General features: G+C 40.4%; 1 protein-coding gene and 1 long non-coding RNA gene across 3 annotated transcripts in view; one reads left to right on the top strand and one right to left on the bottom strand.

Moving 5' to 3' along the window:
* Positions 1–10063, bottom strand: part of BRWD3 (bromodomain and WD repeat domain containing 3) — a 134012-nt gene extending 123949 nt beyond the window's left edge. Inside the window, exons 1-4 of one of the 2 annotated variants that reach the window (XM_037989497.2) lie at positions 9625–10063; positions 9431–9489; positions 9198–9227; positions 8725–8784 (exon numbers count right to left, since the gene is read on the bottom strand). In XM_037989497.2, the coding sequence (XP_037845425.1) occupies positions 8725–8784; positions 9198–9227; positions 9431–9489; positions 9625–9655 (180 nt within the window). In that variant the 5' untranslated portion in view covers positions 9656–10063. The remainder of the gene's footprint in view (positions 1–8724; positions 8785–9197; positions 9228–9430; positions 9490–9624) is intronic. The other variant, XM_007992161.3, reaches the window with a different exon arrangement.
* Positions 10064–10313: 250 nt separating this feature from the next.
* On the top strand, positions 10314–13038 carry LOC119621117 (uncharacterized). Its single transcript, XR_005237632.2, has 2 exons — positions 10314–10394; positions 12384–13038. It is a non-coding gene; the product is annotated as an uncharacterized lncRNA (long non-coding RNA).
* Positions 13039–14516: the final 1478 nt, after the last annotated feature.

The raw sequence follows: 14516 nt of genomic DNA, 5'->3' as shown, positions 1-14516 counted from the left end.
CCAGTTACTACTTATGTGACCTTAGGCAAAGTTTCTTAGCCTCTCAACCTGAACTTCCTCATCTGTAAAAGAGTAATGATAACTATCTCCTAAAATTCGGTTAGGACAAACACAGTCATTCACTCATGCATTCATTCAGCCATTTAAAGTATAGGAAAGCAATGGAAAGATTAAATCGCTGCCCTAAGGGAACCCATAGTCTCAGAGGAGCAAACAAAATAGTAAGTAGAAACAAATTAAAGCTGCAAGTGCCCAGAGGTCAGTACAGAGAACTAAAGAAGCAAAGAAGTAAGGTACACCTAATTTTGCGTAGAGGTTTAAGGGTTCATGTCCAGTTTCACCCTTGAAAAATATATGAAAAGTTCACAAGACAGAAAGAGAAAGGACGGCATTCCAAACAAAGAGAAAGGCACCCCAACCCAGTAAAATTTTGCATGGTAGGTAGCGCATAATATATACTTATTAAGAAGGCCTTTTTTTTTTTTTAATGAAAAACCTCAGGGTACAGGGCTCAGGTCTGTAATCCCAGGAGGACCGCTTGAGCCCAAGAAATCAAGACCAGCTTGGGCAAAAAAAAAGTGAGAACCCGTCTTTACAAAACATAAAATTATTAGCCAGGCATGATGGTGCACGCCTGTAGTCCCAGCTACTCAGAGGCTGAGGTGGGAGGATCGATTGAGCCCCGGAGGTCAAGGCTGCAGTGAGCCATGATCCAGCCACTGCACTCCAGCCTGGGTAACAGAGTAAGATGTTGCCTCAAAAAAAAAAAAAATACAAATACTTGTACCAAAAAAAAAAAAAAAAAAAAAAAAAAAACCAAGACTGGAAAAAAACATAAAAAATTAACTGGTTTTTCTCTTTGCACATAAAAGAAATCATAAAAAAAAACTGGGTTTTCTGTTTTTCATGTCTACAATAACCTAAATCAAATGCTGTGTTTTAATGGTTGCTGAATTTGAAAGAGAAGTGAAAAACTGGGCAGGAAAAGAAAAAAAAAAAGAAGACAGCAGGCAGGCCTTTCTCTAGTCGCACTTACAAAATGTTAAAACTTCCTATCACTCTCCTTTGAAAATGCTAATCATTATGCATAGCATTTCTTTTTATTAGTTGTAAGATTTCCTCAAGAAAGAGACAACCAGAAGCGACCCTCCTAGGGTCAAGTATTCTCTGGGTTATACTATCTCAAGAAAGCACTTAAAAGCACTATAGCCTGAGGGTAGATGAAATTAAGACAAGGACAGGGAACCCACCCACATTCTAGTAGGTGCTCAGCAGAGAAAAGTCCAACAAAAGAACTCAGTACCAACTAGCAGATAAAATAAACCAAAAATATATATACCATGCTTCTAAGAAAAGTTAAGAAAACTGAACAAATAATTGACACTCAGCTAACTGTAAAGCACAATGGCACATACTAAAGGGCATGAGAAAACATCTTTTTTTTTTTTTTTTTTGAGACGGAGTCTCACTCTGTCACCCAGGCTGGAGGGCAGTGGCCAGATCTCGGCTCACTGAAACCCCCACCCTCCGAATTCAATGGATTCTCCTGCCTCAGCCTCTAGAGTAGCTGGGATTACAGGTGCCTGTCACCGAGCCTGGCTAATTTTCTGTATTTTTAGTAGAGAAAGGGTTTCATCATTTTAGCCAGGCTGGTCTTGAACTCCTGACCTCATGATCCACCCACCTAGGCCTCCCAAAGTGCTGGGATTACAGGCATGAGCCACCAAGCCCAGCTGAGAAAACACCTTAAACAGGGTAACTTAAAATACGAGTAAATAGGCCAGGCGTGGTGGCTCATGCTTGTAATCCCAGCACTTTGGAAGGCCTAGGTGGGCTGATCACTTGAGGTCAGGAGTTCAAGACCAGCCTGGCCAACATGATGAAACCCCATGTCTACTAAAAATACAAAAAATTAGCTGCGTGTGGTGGTGCATGCCTGTTATCCCAGCTACTCTGGAAGCTAGGGCAAGAGAACCGCTTGAGCCAGGGAAGTGGAGGTTGCAGTGACTGCCACTTCACTCTAGCCTGGGTCACAGAGCAAAACTCTGTCTCAATAAATAAACAAATAAATCTCAATAATATATAGAAAATAGCCGGGCGCGGTGGCTCAAGCCTGTAATCCCAGCACTTTGGGAGGCCAAGACGGGCGGCGGATCACGAGGTCAGGAGATCGAGACCATCCTGGCTAACAGGGTGAAACCCCGTCTCTACTAAAAAAATACAAAAAAACTAGCCGGGTGAGGTGGCGGGCGCCTGTAGTCCCAGCTACTCGGGAGGCTGAGGCAGGAGAATGGCCTGAACCCGGGAAGCGGAGCTTGCAGTGAGCCGAGATCCGGTCACTGCGCTCCAGCCTGGGCGACAGAGCGAGACTCCGTCTCAAAAAAAAAAAAAAAAAAAAAATATATATATATATATATATAGAAAATAAATTCAGTATACAATCAGAAGGGTTGAGAATCCCTGCAATAAGACATCTGAAAGACTCACAATAAACTTCCCATTTGTTTTAAAAAAAAAAGTGAGTACTACACCTATATAAATTACACTAAATATCTTTTGACATACATTCATGTTTGTGTTAACACAGACACAGCTCACTCATTCTGAGTTCAATTCTGACACTAATATTTTAAATATTCTTTTTTTATAGTACTGTTTTATATGCCCCTTACTTTATAAAAATATTAAGGGCCAGGAATGGTGGCTCATGCCTATAATCCCAACACTTTAGGAGGTCGAGGTGGGTGGATCACTGGAGGTCAGGAGTTCAATGTTAGCCTTGGCCAACATGGTGAAACCCCATCTCTACTGAAAATACAAAAATTACCCAGGCCTGGTGGTGCACGCCTATAATCCCAGCTACTCGGGAGGCTGAGGAAAGAGAATCACTTGTACCTGGGAGGCGGAGGTTGCAGTGATCCAAGATAGCGCCACTGCACTCCAGCCTGGGCGACAGAGCAAGACTCCCATCTTAAAAAAATAAAAATAAATTTTAAAAAATTAAGAAAATTAGGGGGTGATATTTCATCAACTAAGAAAATATAACATCTGTGGTCATAGTTCTCCAGATTTCCATGCTGGTTGTTCGGTCTCTCTATCCTAATTTTAAAATACAGTGAACAATTCATTTGCACAGCATTTTACAATTAACAAAACGCATTCTTTCACCTTTAACTCACTTGTTCCCCACAACAAATGGGAAATTTTCATTTTATAATTGAGGAAATTCAATCTCTGAGAGCTTAAGTAATTTCCCTAGGGTCACTCAACAAGTAAATACTAAATATTTACTAAATACTAAATATTAGGGACTTTTCTACTACTCACAAAATCCCACGTAAGAAATGTCAAGCAAGGTCATCTCTAAATTATGACACAAACACTAAACTGCCTTTTTAGAATACTATTTTGCTGCCTACCAAAAGAAAAGTGTTCATTAATCAATCAGTAATCAACATCAGTAGTAAAACAAAAACTAAAACACAGGAACTAAAACTAATATTCAAATATGACAAAGATGCTCAGGGCAAAATTTCATTAAGGCAAATTCACTGAATCCAAAGTATTAGTCCCTAACACCAGCTCTCTTCACTTTCACAATACCTCATTTGTACTGAGATACCAGTTATCCTAAGATTAATGATAAATCTCCAAAAGGATTTTAAATCATTGAAAGTACAAGCCCATATGTGGAAAAAAAAAAAATGCCAAGGATCTATCTAGACAAATAACTAAAGCCAACATATTTCAGAAAGCACGTGGTGGCTCAAGGAAGTCAGTAGTCAGGAGTAGTCAGGAATACTGATTTCCAGATATTGACCTCTATCTGTCATAATACCTATCAGTTAAGCATTTTATGCACAATACACTGCACTGGGGTTGAGCAGAGAATGCTTTTTGATATCCCATGATGCATCCTATTCTTCCTAACTATGGCTATGTCCACATGGCAGTTAATAAATCACACATGCTTAAACTGCTTCCACACTTACAGATGCAATAACTATGCTACCAGCACTCAAAGATCATTCTGCTGTTCTCATTGACAATTTAACATATTATTAGTAATTGGAGAACAACAGCTGGTTAAGAAAAGAATACAGGTATATCTGGAATTTAAATACAGTGTTTTAAAGTAGTTGGTAAGGATCAAATGAGATAATGTGAAAACACTTTTGAACTTGAATGTGTTATATGCAGATGCAAGTTCTTACAACAACATATAATCATAGATGTATGTATACTTTTTAAGGACAATAACAAACAATCTTTATAAAAGTTTTTTCATAAAAAGCATAAAATTACTTCTAGTATTTTGCATATAAAATGAGAGTAATACAATTTATGTCATTCCAAATGTAAGCACTAACTGGTGCTTTCAGTTTTACAGATGAAAATGCGAAATAAATGTAAAACTATATACCATACCTAAACATATTTATAACTTTGGTTCAGTCTTTTTTTTTTTCTTTTTTTTTTCAGACAGAGTCTCAGTCACCCAGGCTGGAGTGCAGTGGTTCGATTCCAGCTCACTGCGACCTCTGCTTCCAGGGCTCAAGCATTTCTCATGCCTCAGCCTCCTGAGTAGCTGGAATTACAGACATGAGCTACCACACCCGGCTAATGTTTGTACTTTTAGTAGAAACGGGGTTTCACCGTGTTAGCCAGGCTGGTCTTGAACTCCTGACCTCAAGTGATCCACCTGCCTCAGCCTCTCAAAGTGCTGGGATTACAGGCATGAGCCACCACACCAGGCCCTGGTTCAATCTTACAATAGGAGTCTCCTAAAAATGATTTTAAAATCTTTGTAGTTTTTAAAAAGTTTCCAAATCACCATTTCAATATATAAAACTTACAGATTAACAGGAACTGTTCATTTAAATACACACAACCCTGATTACTCTGTTGTCCCCAATAATGCTCCAAGGAGGAAGCAATAAATTAGCCAACAACTCAATAAGGTCACCACAAATGAAAGGACGTCTGTATTATTCAAATTATCTACCTTAAGAAGAATTGCAAGAAGCAAATCTAACTCTATTATGTGGTAACAGCCAACTAGGAAGCAGAAAATAAAGTGCCCAGATCAAAATTCAGAAACAATCACAACTTCAAAATTTTCCCTCTATTATTACTTAAAATTCTGGAAAATTGAGAGTGTTATATTTTAAATGCCATATTCAAAAACCTTACAGTTCAACATAAACTGACCAAGAAGCTTCATGTACAGATTCTTTTTTAAATGACATTTCAGATCAGGATACGTCAATACTTAACTGCCAGCAGCTTTAAGAAAAAAGCACCTTCCTTTGTGTTCAAAATTACGAGTAAAACACTAAACACTAAATCAGACGACCATTTCAGAAAACAGAAGGCAAGGATTTCTAGAATATGTAATTTAGTGTAAACACGGAATCAGATGATTGTTTCAGAAAACAGAAGGTAAGGATTTCATTACAACTACCAACAGTAATGAAATGTTGAAGAAATCCAATTTATCATTACCTTAATATTATTCTGGATAAATTAAGTTAAGCATTAATGACAATCGGTTCAAATGCAAGTATACATATGAACAAAAAGGCAGAATTTTTGTCTCATATATGCAGTATACGTGGCCATGCAACCCCAATTTACTATGTTGATATCCTAGTTAACACTTCATTGTACACTTGTCTTCTTTCCTTTTCATACCTCAATACACCTTAAGTTTGTAGTACTGTTATATAATGTAATATTCCAGATAAATCTAGATGATACTATTTATTAATATTTTGCCCTAAATTTCAATCCAAAACATGCAGCTAAATCAAGGACCACACTTTATAAATCCATCATTCCAATGGCAATTTAAAAAATACCTACCCCAGGCAGGGCACGGTGGCTCACGCCTGTAATCCTAGCATTTTGGGATGCTGAGGTGGCCAAGGTGGACGGATCGTGAGGTCAAGAAATCAAGACCATCCTGGCCAACATGGTGAAACCTCGTCTCTACTAAAAAATACAAAATTTAGCTGGGCATGGTGGCGCGCACCTGTAGTTCCAGCTACTTGGGAGGCTGAAGCAGGAGAATCGCTTGAACCTGGGAGGCGGAGGCTGCAGTGAGCCAAAATCCCAACACCGCACTCCAGCCTGGTGATAGAGCAAGACTCCATCCAAAAAAAAAAAAACCTACCCCAAGAAAAAGTATCCCATCTCTTCTACAAAGAAGCCACTCAAAATCAGCTCAGATGTGAAATAATTTTAATCAACAATATTACTGACAAAACTAGCAATCAAACCAACACTGCACATTCCCTTCTCAGCCACTACACGTCTGTTCAAATTATCACTCAACCCTGCCCATCTTCCCTTACAAAGAAGTCCATAGACATGTAAAAGAAAACCATAGTATCTAAACTATAATGTTCAAACAATAGAAGAAACTCTGTGTACATAAAAAAATAAGAAAATATAAAAACAGAAAATATTTAGAAGATAGATTAAAATTGAATATATGTAAGAATTAACAATTTTTTTTAATTCCTTAAAGGTCAAGCCTCACTAGTAACGAAAAAAAGCTACCTAAGTCAACCAAGAGCTATTGACATCTATTAAATATTAAAGAAACCGAATGATTTAAAACTATTAAAAAACTCACTCTAAATACCTAGATTATGACATTATAAATTAGTACAGTCTTCTGGAGAGCAAACAATATATGACAAGAGCTATAAAACTCATGATACCCTTTGACCTGGTAACTCCACTTTAGGGAATAAAGTCCAGGAAAATAACTGGGGGCAGAAGGGATAGGGGAGAAAGTGAAAAGCAGAAAAAGACCACCTAACTATGCAAAGTTATTAGTAAAAGTCTGGAAGTAGCTCAAATGCTCAGCTGGAAGCTTGGTTCAAATTATATAGTACCTTAAATACAACTGAATTTTTTCTTACCATTAAAATAATGATGAGTATTCAAATACACAAGTACATTTTTCAATGTTAAGAAAAATATGAAGCATAAAATAGACACTGATCACAATTATGTAAAAATATGTCTTTACAATATGAGGAAAAGTCTAGTAAACTGGGTGGTTGGGGTTTTTTTGGTCAGGAGACTCTATTTTTTAATTACTTTGATTTTCATTTCATTTTTATTACCGTCAAGTTAGTTTCAAAAAAGCTTTTTCCTTTTAATCTCCTTTGTCACTTGCTTAAAAAAACACATATAGGCTGTGAGAGGGACAAATGTAAAGGAAAACATTTTCAATACACCTCAGTATTGAAACTATATACAAAAACCTGTATCAGTCATTAAGTGTTAAAACATATTAGTAGGCATTGTTGTTTTTGCCTCTTTTAGGGGGAGGGAAAGACTTAAGTCCAACAGAAAGACTGACTACAAATTAACCTGGCAGTACATGAAGTTTTTCAAAACTAATTTTTCTCCATATGAGAAATTATTACTGATAATAGTACAGATGGTCGAGTTTACCCTTATCACAATTATACCATTTTCTGTGACTTGCAAAATATAAGAAAACTATACAATCGGTAGACTTGATAAAAATGTGGCCTCACTGTTATAATATAAAAATAACAAAATGAACACTAAAGCAATTTAAATATAGTCTTATTGCAAGCAAATTTTAAATCATTTATATTTAGAGTCTACCATACACCTCCAACTTTCTTTAACTTTGTCCGATTTTCCTCCACTTGGATCTTATTTGAAGGAAAGATAGCTGAATTTAGATTTTAGTAACATCATTCCTTTCTCCTTTCACTACCCTCCAATGCACTGTGGCAGCAGCTAACACAAGGGAACCTCCCCCGCAAAATAAAAAGGATCACCTGTTTTTGTGTGTCAATGCTGAATACAAAGTATATTTATACTATGAATTATATTTGCAGAAGAAACAACGCAGACAATCCAATGCCTTTGGTCCTTCACTAAAGTATATTCCATTTTCAAATATGTCCATTGTTGTCTCCCTGTAAACCCAAAATCGTGTTTCACCAATTCTCAAAAAGTGATAACTCAGTTTTTATTTAGTGAAAACGGGTCTATGAAAATGCGACTTAACTGGTGATTGAATGAGCTTATAAAATCAGAGATACATAACGATTATGCTTTTACTCAGTAGACCATCACCTAACCGGCAAAATTTGAAATTGGCTTGACGTTCCTTATTATTTTTAATTATGTCGTTTTTCCTAATCCCTGGTCCGTCAATTCCCCTCCAGAGCCCCTTCCTCCCACGCCTCCCCCTTAACCCCCCCGCAAAAAAAGACCAAGCCTGGCCTTAGTTCCCGTATTTCAGGCCAGGACCAACCAGAAACCAGTTTTCTTCCACTAATCCGGAACTCCGGGCTGTTACCAACGCTGTCATTGGCCAGCGTCAGACCTTAGTACGTGCCCCAAGATAACCCCTTGGTTTCTCTCCCTTTTCCGCCTACAATGGGCCTTCCCCAATGTTTGTAACATATTCATAATCCACAACACGGCACCTCTGATAATCAACTCACATTCTTCAAAGTTTTCGGGTGGAAACAAGCAGGGCCGAGGGGAGGGCAAGGTACCCTTTTTCCGACTAGCAGGGATGGGGGAAGGGGCAGTCGTTCTTTGGCTCTGCACTGAGCTCTAGAACCTCGTCGGCTGAGAGGTGGGGAGCGGGTTGGGGGTACAAGGTGGGGAGGGAGTGGTGAAAGAGTTAGGTTAAGTTGAAATGAAAACTTTACTCACCAGATCCTCGAAGCTTCTTCGGTGCTCTTTCCCCTCCCAATCTAAGCGGCGCGGAATCAGCTGGGGGCCGGACGAAAAGAAAGGGGGAAGGGGGGGGCAAATGATGAAGGAAAAGCCTCCGCTCCCCATCAACTGGACCCAACCTGTGTCCCAGCCTCAACACTTTAGCGTCTTTATTTCTCTCGGCCTGATAGCTATTGGCTCAGAGCTAGACGAGTATATGGGGGGGAAGGGGGGCCGCGGAGAAGGAAATCCTGAAAAACCGCCTCCCACAAGCATAAAGCGGAGACGAGTTAAGACCCCAGCGTTGTCTGCCCCTTTTGAGGGAAGAAGCCAATTCACCCCGGTGACAACAGCAACGGGTACCCAGATCGAAGCCTCTATCCCGGCCAGTCTTCCGCCCCTGACTTGCCCTCCCCTTCTCCTCCAGTCTCACCTCAACCCTCCCCACCCTTCCCGAAGGGGCTCCGTACCTGATGCTCCTCGAGCTCCTGCACTAGCACCTGAGCAAAAGGGAAACACAGATATGAGGAGCAGCTCGGGCCAACAACCCATTCCTCCCTCCACACTTAAAGCCCAGCCGCTGACTGTTTGACTAGTCAAGGCCGGCCTATCCCTCACCCTCAGCGGAACTGCTCGTCCCGCTGCCTCGATTTCCCCACTGGGATCATTCACCACGACTCCCAGATCTCTTTCTTCCCCTTACCTGAGCGGATTTGTTGCAGGGTCCAGACTGCAAGAACCTAGCGATCAGGTAATACAGCTCTGGGGAAGAAGGGGGAAAAGAGGTTGAGAGGGATGAAGAGAAGAGAAATAGAAGCTTTTTCAAAAGAAACTGACAGCCTTCGCGCTAAGCCCCCATTCCCTTAGCACCCCCCACCCCCCGACACAGCTACCCACCGGCTTCGATCTGGGTAGGTGCCGCCGCCATCCTTTTCCCGAGGGGGTTTGGGGGCTTCGCTCCGGAGGGGCTGGCGGGGGCGGGTGGGGGCGCTGCCTCTATTGTGGTGAAGCCCCCATGCCCGGGAGTCCCGCCGCTTCCGCCGCACTCCTCGTCCTAGTTTCGCTCTCTCTCGAATTCATCGCATCACGTTTCGACCCATAGATATTCTAGCCCAAGAGCTGAGGAGGCGGAGGAGGAAGGAGAGAGAGGAGAGGGAGAGGGAGAGGGAGAGAGTGAGTGAGAGAGACAGAGAGAGAGAAGAGAGAGGGAGAGAGTACAGAGAGAGAGAGAGAGAGAGAGAGAGAAAGAGAGAGAGAGAGAGAGACGCGGGGGGTGGGGGGGGCGGAGAGAGAGAGAGAAATAGACGGAGCGAGAAGAAGAGGGAGGAGCCGAAGTGGCGAAGAGGTGGGCGGGGGCAAAGGGGGTGGAGAGAGGGGAGGGTAAAAATGGTGATAGGGTTTTGCAGCGCTCATAGTTCCCCGCTAGAGGCACTAATACAGCAGCCGAGCCTAGACTCTCCGGGAGCCCGATGGTTGCTTAGCTACAGCTCTGGGAAAGAGGGGGAGGTGCTAACTGACGGCCGACGCTCTGGCAGCCGTCTTGGAACTCTGTGGTGGCATTCGCGTCTGCGAGCTCCGGAGTGACTTGCCCTTCCTGTGAAGGCAATCCGGCCCTTTCCGGTGGAGGACCCTTCCCCCTGGGTTGATCCTGAGGAACTTGAGAGAAGGTGTTTTGACTCGACTCCTTTCCCCTTTTTCCTCCCGGCACCAAAGCGGTTTTATTTGTTTGTTTACACTCTACCCCGTGGAAAGGCGGCTAGCTGGCTAAAGGGTTTTATGCCTGGGGGAGGATAAGAGTCGCTATTTGGTCGTGACTTGTTTCTGTTTAAAATTATTATTATTAGTAGTAGTAGTAGTAACCAAATGAAAATGTTGTACTTACCAGTCAAAAATACGGGGCTTATATTGTTAGAAGACCACTTAAAATGCTCCCAGATTCTGACAAGTATTGCATGAGAAATTTGCAATCAACCGTAAAGCATGTTCCCCCTTCTGAAAGTTTAACACGTGCCGTATCTATCCCATTCCTACAGGGTAATTTCCTATTGTGTTTTCAAATACTACTGAAGTACTTTAACCAAGAGTTTTCAATAATCTTTCTGTATTTTTGCCTATCTCTATGCAAGGTTTCAATAGTTTTCTACAGGTTCGGGACTACACTGTTTAATATATAACCCCAACTCTTGGTACCGCACTGACCTTCAGTATTTGGTTGCTGAAATCTTCAGTGATCAAAGGGGTTGGTATGATAATTGACACAGATTAGTAAACTAGGTCCTTTCCTTCCCTACTTTCCCTTAACATCCTGTCCTCACCGCACTCCCTCACCTAAACCTGATGAGACTAGAAATGCATTTTAAGTTGCATGTATTATTTACACTGAAATATTCCAATTTGAAGGTTCATCTAAATTTAGGACTATATTCTTGGGAATTGGGTTGCCTCACTCAGAGCTCTGCCATTGACCACAGTGGGCCTTGAATTTCTAAGCTAACCAAACTTAGCCTAGGTTGATTAGCTCTCACTTGTAATTTTTTTTTTTTTTCCTCAGAAAGCAATAACCACAGGAGGTAATTGTGAAGTGATAGGCTTATCTTTGGTTGTTATTGCTATGCAACTTGACAAAACAAATACGAATAATTGATAAAACAAAATGATACAAAAAGATACATGAGACCCAGACAACTTATTGCAAGTAGTTTGGCAAAATACCGGACTGAATACTTTTATAGTTCAAGTATAATGTACAGGTTGAGTGTTCCTTATCCAAAGTGCTTGGGACCAGAAATACTTTGGATTTTGGACTTTTTCAGATTTTGGAATATTTGCATATACATAATGAGATATTTCAGCTATAGGACCCAAGTCTAAATGTGAATTTTATTTGTTTCATTTATACCTTATACACATAGACTGAAGATAATTTTATATAATATTTTCAATAACTTTGTGCATGAAACAAAGTCTTGACTGCCTTTTGACTGTGATCCTCCACTTGAGGTCAGATGTGGAATTTTCCATTTGTGTCATCATGTTGGCACTCAAAAATTTTGGATTTTGGAGCATTTTGAATTTTGGATTTTTATATTAGGGATGTTTGACCTGTATGTAACAGTTAACACTTAACAAGCCATTATCATCTCCTAAGCACTTTTACGTGCTTACCTCATTTAATCTTTACAATGACCCTAGGAGACAGGTTCGATTGTTATTCTCATTTTACAAATGATAAAAATGACTATGACTTTGGTTCACTCACAGCCTGTGAACCTCATTCCTCACCTGTAAAATGTGAATAATAAATAGTACTTGCCATGTCTACTTCAAGGAATTGTTATAAAATTCATGTGAAAATATATTTGTGTACTCTTTCAAAATTTATGTGGCGATTCCATGATCGCCTGTGTATCAGTCTGAGTTCATTCAGGAGGGAAAAAGCCCATGATCATTTGAATAAGGGAAGTTTAGGATAAATAATTATTAATGATAACAGGAAATTGGAATGATGAGGGCTTAGCTAGCAAGAAGTAAAGAGAAGTAAGAAGTAAAGAGAACTCTAAATACCATAGATATAGCAAGTATATAATAGTAGATATGATAGCCACTACCCCTGGAACTGAGATGAAGCACCCTCCACGCTTACTCTCTGCCCTTAGCTGAGATCCAGACCTTCTTGGAGAGAACATAGCCAGTGGAGACTCACTCTACGGCCAGAAGATTCTGTATTTCCTTACAGGCAGAACTTGCTGAAACGCCAACCTCTGGAAATTACTGGAACTCTGCATTCTAGAACTTGCTGGAAACCCACCCTCTGCAATTAGCCTACTAGAGTGCCTGAGAAGGATGTTCATAGGGAAGTATTTCAGCAGAGGAACTTTACTACAAAAACTGCAAGAGGGAGGGTGCCACGGGAAGCTGCCTGATGCTGCCAAAACTGCAGCACAGAAGCCAGCCACTGCAGAGAGCTGCACAAGCTGCAGGAACACCCTACCCAGTAAGCCGGCCAGAAGCAGGGAGCAAAAGCTTTTCTTTCTGCACCATCTTTCCAGTTTCCTCTACTGGAAAAGCTTCAGTGCCAGCTGACAAAAGGAAAAATACTTAAATGGCTCAGATCCATTTTCACAGAGCAGTCAATAATGGTGAATTTGGAGATGATGAGCAACAAATTGATGAACTGGCACAACTTCCCTGCTACTTTCTTGATTGTAATGCCTAGATAGGGAATAGGAAAGTTATTGAAATGTATGTGTTCCCATGAAATGTGTTTGTTTGTTGTTCAAGATCAATACTAATAAATGAGGACTAATGTTTGAAGTATTTTGTAACAATAGAATCACTGCTCTAAACCCTGTGGCCAAAGTCTTACATGGACAGGGAGGAAAGTTTTTATAAACTGAAGCAAAAATTGATTTACGTAGAAGATAAATCTGGAATGTTTACTTGGTAGGTATACTAGTTTTCTAGGGCTGCCATAACAAGTTATTACAATCTGGGTGGCTTAAAACAACAGAAATTTGTTCTCTCACAGTTCTGGAGGCCAGAAGTCCAAAATCAAGGTGTTTGCCAAGACCATGCTCTAGGGGAGAATCCTTTGCTTCTTCCAGCTTCTGGTGGCTCCTGGCATTCCTTGGTTTGTGAGTGCATAATTCTAATGTCCTCTTCCGCCTTCATAAGGCCTTGTTTCATATGACATATCAAATCTTCCTCTCCCTTTTCTTATAAGTCATTGGATTTCAGGCTCACCCTTAATCCAGGATGATCTCATCTCCAGAACCCTAACTTAATTACACCCACAAAGACCCTATTTCTAAGTAAGATCATATTCACAATTACTGGGGTTAGGACATGGACATCTTTTGGGAGGACACAATTCAATCCACCAACACATTTTTATTTTACTTTGGTCTTTAAAAAGCATATTTTAAGCCGGGTTCAGTGGCTCATGCCTGTAATCCCAGCACTTTGGGAGGCCAAGGCGAGCAGATCACTTGAGGCCAGGAGTTCACGACCAGCCTCGTCAACATAGCAAAACCCCGTCTCTACTAAAAATACAAAACTTAGCTGGATATGGTAGTGCACTCCTGTAATCCCAGCTACTCAGGAGGCTGAGGCATGAGAATCAAGAATTGCTTAAACCCAGGAGGCAGAGGTTGCAGTAAGCCAAGATTGCACCACTACACTCCAGCCTGGGCAACAGAGTGAGACTCTATCTCAAATTAAAAAAAGAAAAAAATCACATTCTAATGGAATATAAATGTTAAAAACTTAATGGTTCTCCCTAGGAAGACAGGAGAAAAGAAAAATGGTAGGAAATACTGAGATGGAAGAACAGATGTGTTAAATCAATAAGATTAATATAACTGTAAGTAAATAGTTGCTTCCTTTTATTATCTCAGCTTTTTAAAAAAATTATATAGAGTAATAATTAAAATAATGTATTATGTTTAATATGTTACATGCATCATAATATATTAACATATTTTAACATATTGCATGGATGTAATATGAATAATAATGGAAAAAAGAGACAAGAGGGAATAGAGCTATAAAAGAGTAGCATTTGTATACCTCAAAAGAGATAATAGAAACATGAAATATAAGGCTGGGCATGGTGCCTCATACCTGTAATCCCAGTGCTTTGGGAGGTCAAGGTGGGAGGATCACTTGAGGCTAGAAGTTTGAGACCAGCCTAAGCAACATAGTGAGAACCCTGTCTCTGCAAAGAAAAACAAAAAATAGTGAGGTGTGGTGGCATACGCCAGTAGGTTCAGCTACTCAGGAGGCTAAGG

Source organism: Chlorocebus sabaeus, chromosome X, assembly GCF_047675955.1.
Source record: "Chlorocebus sabaeus isolate Y175 chromosome X, mChlSab1.0.hap1, whole genome shotgun sequence".
NCBI lineage: Eukaryota > Metazoa > Chordata > Mammalia > Primates > Cercopithecidae > Chlorocebus > Chlorocebus sabaeus.
Note: the sequence above shows the minus strand (reverse complement) of the source record. Positions and strands in the feature narration are given on the sequence as shown.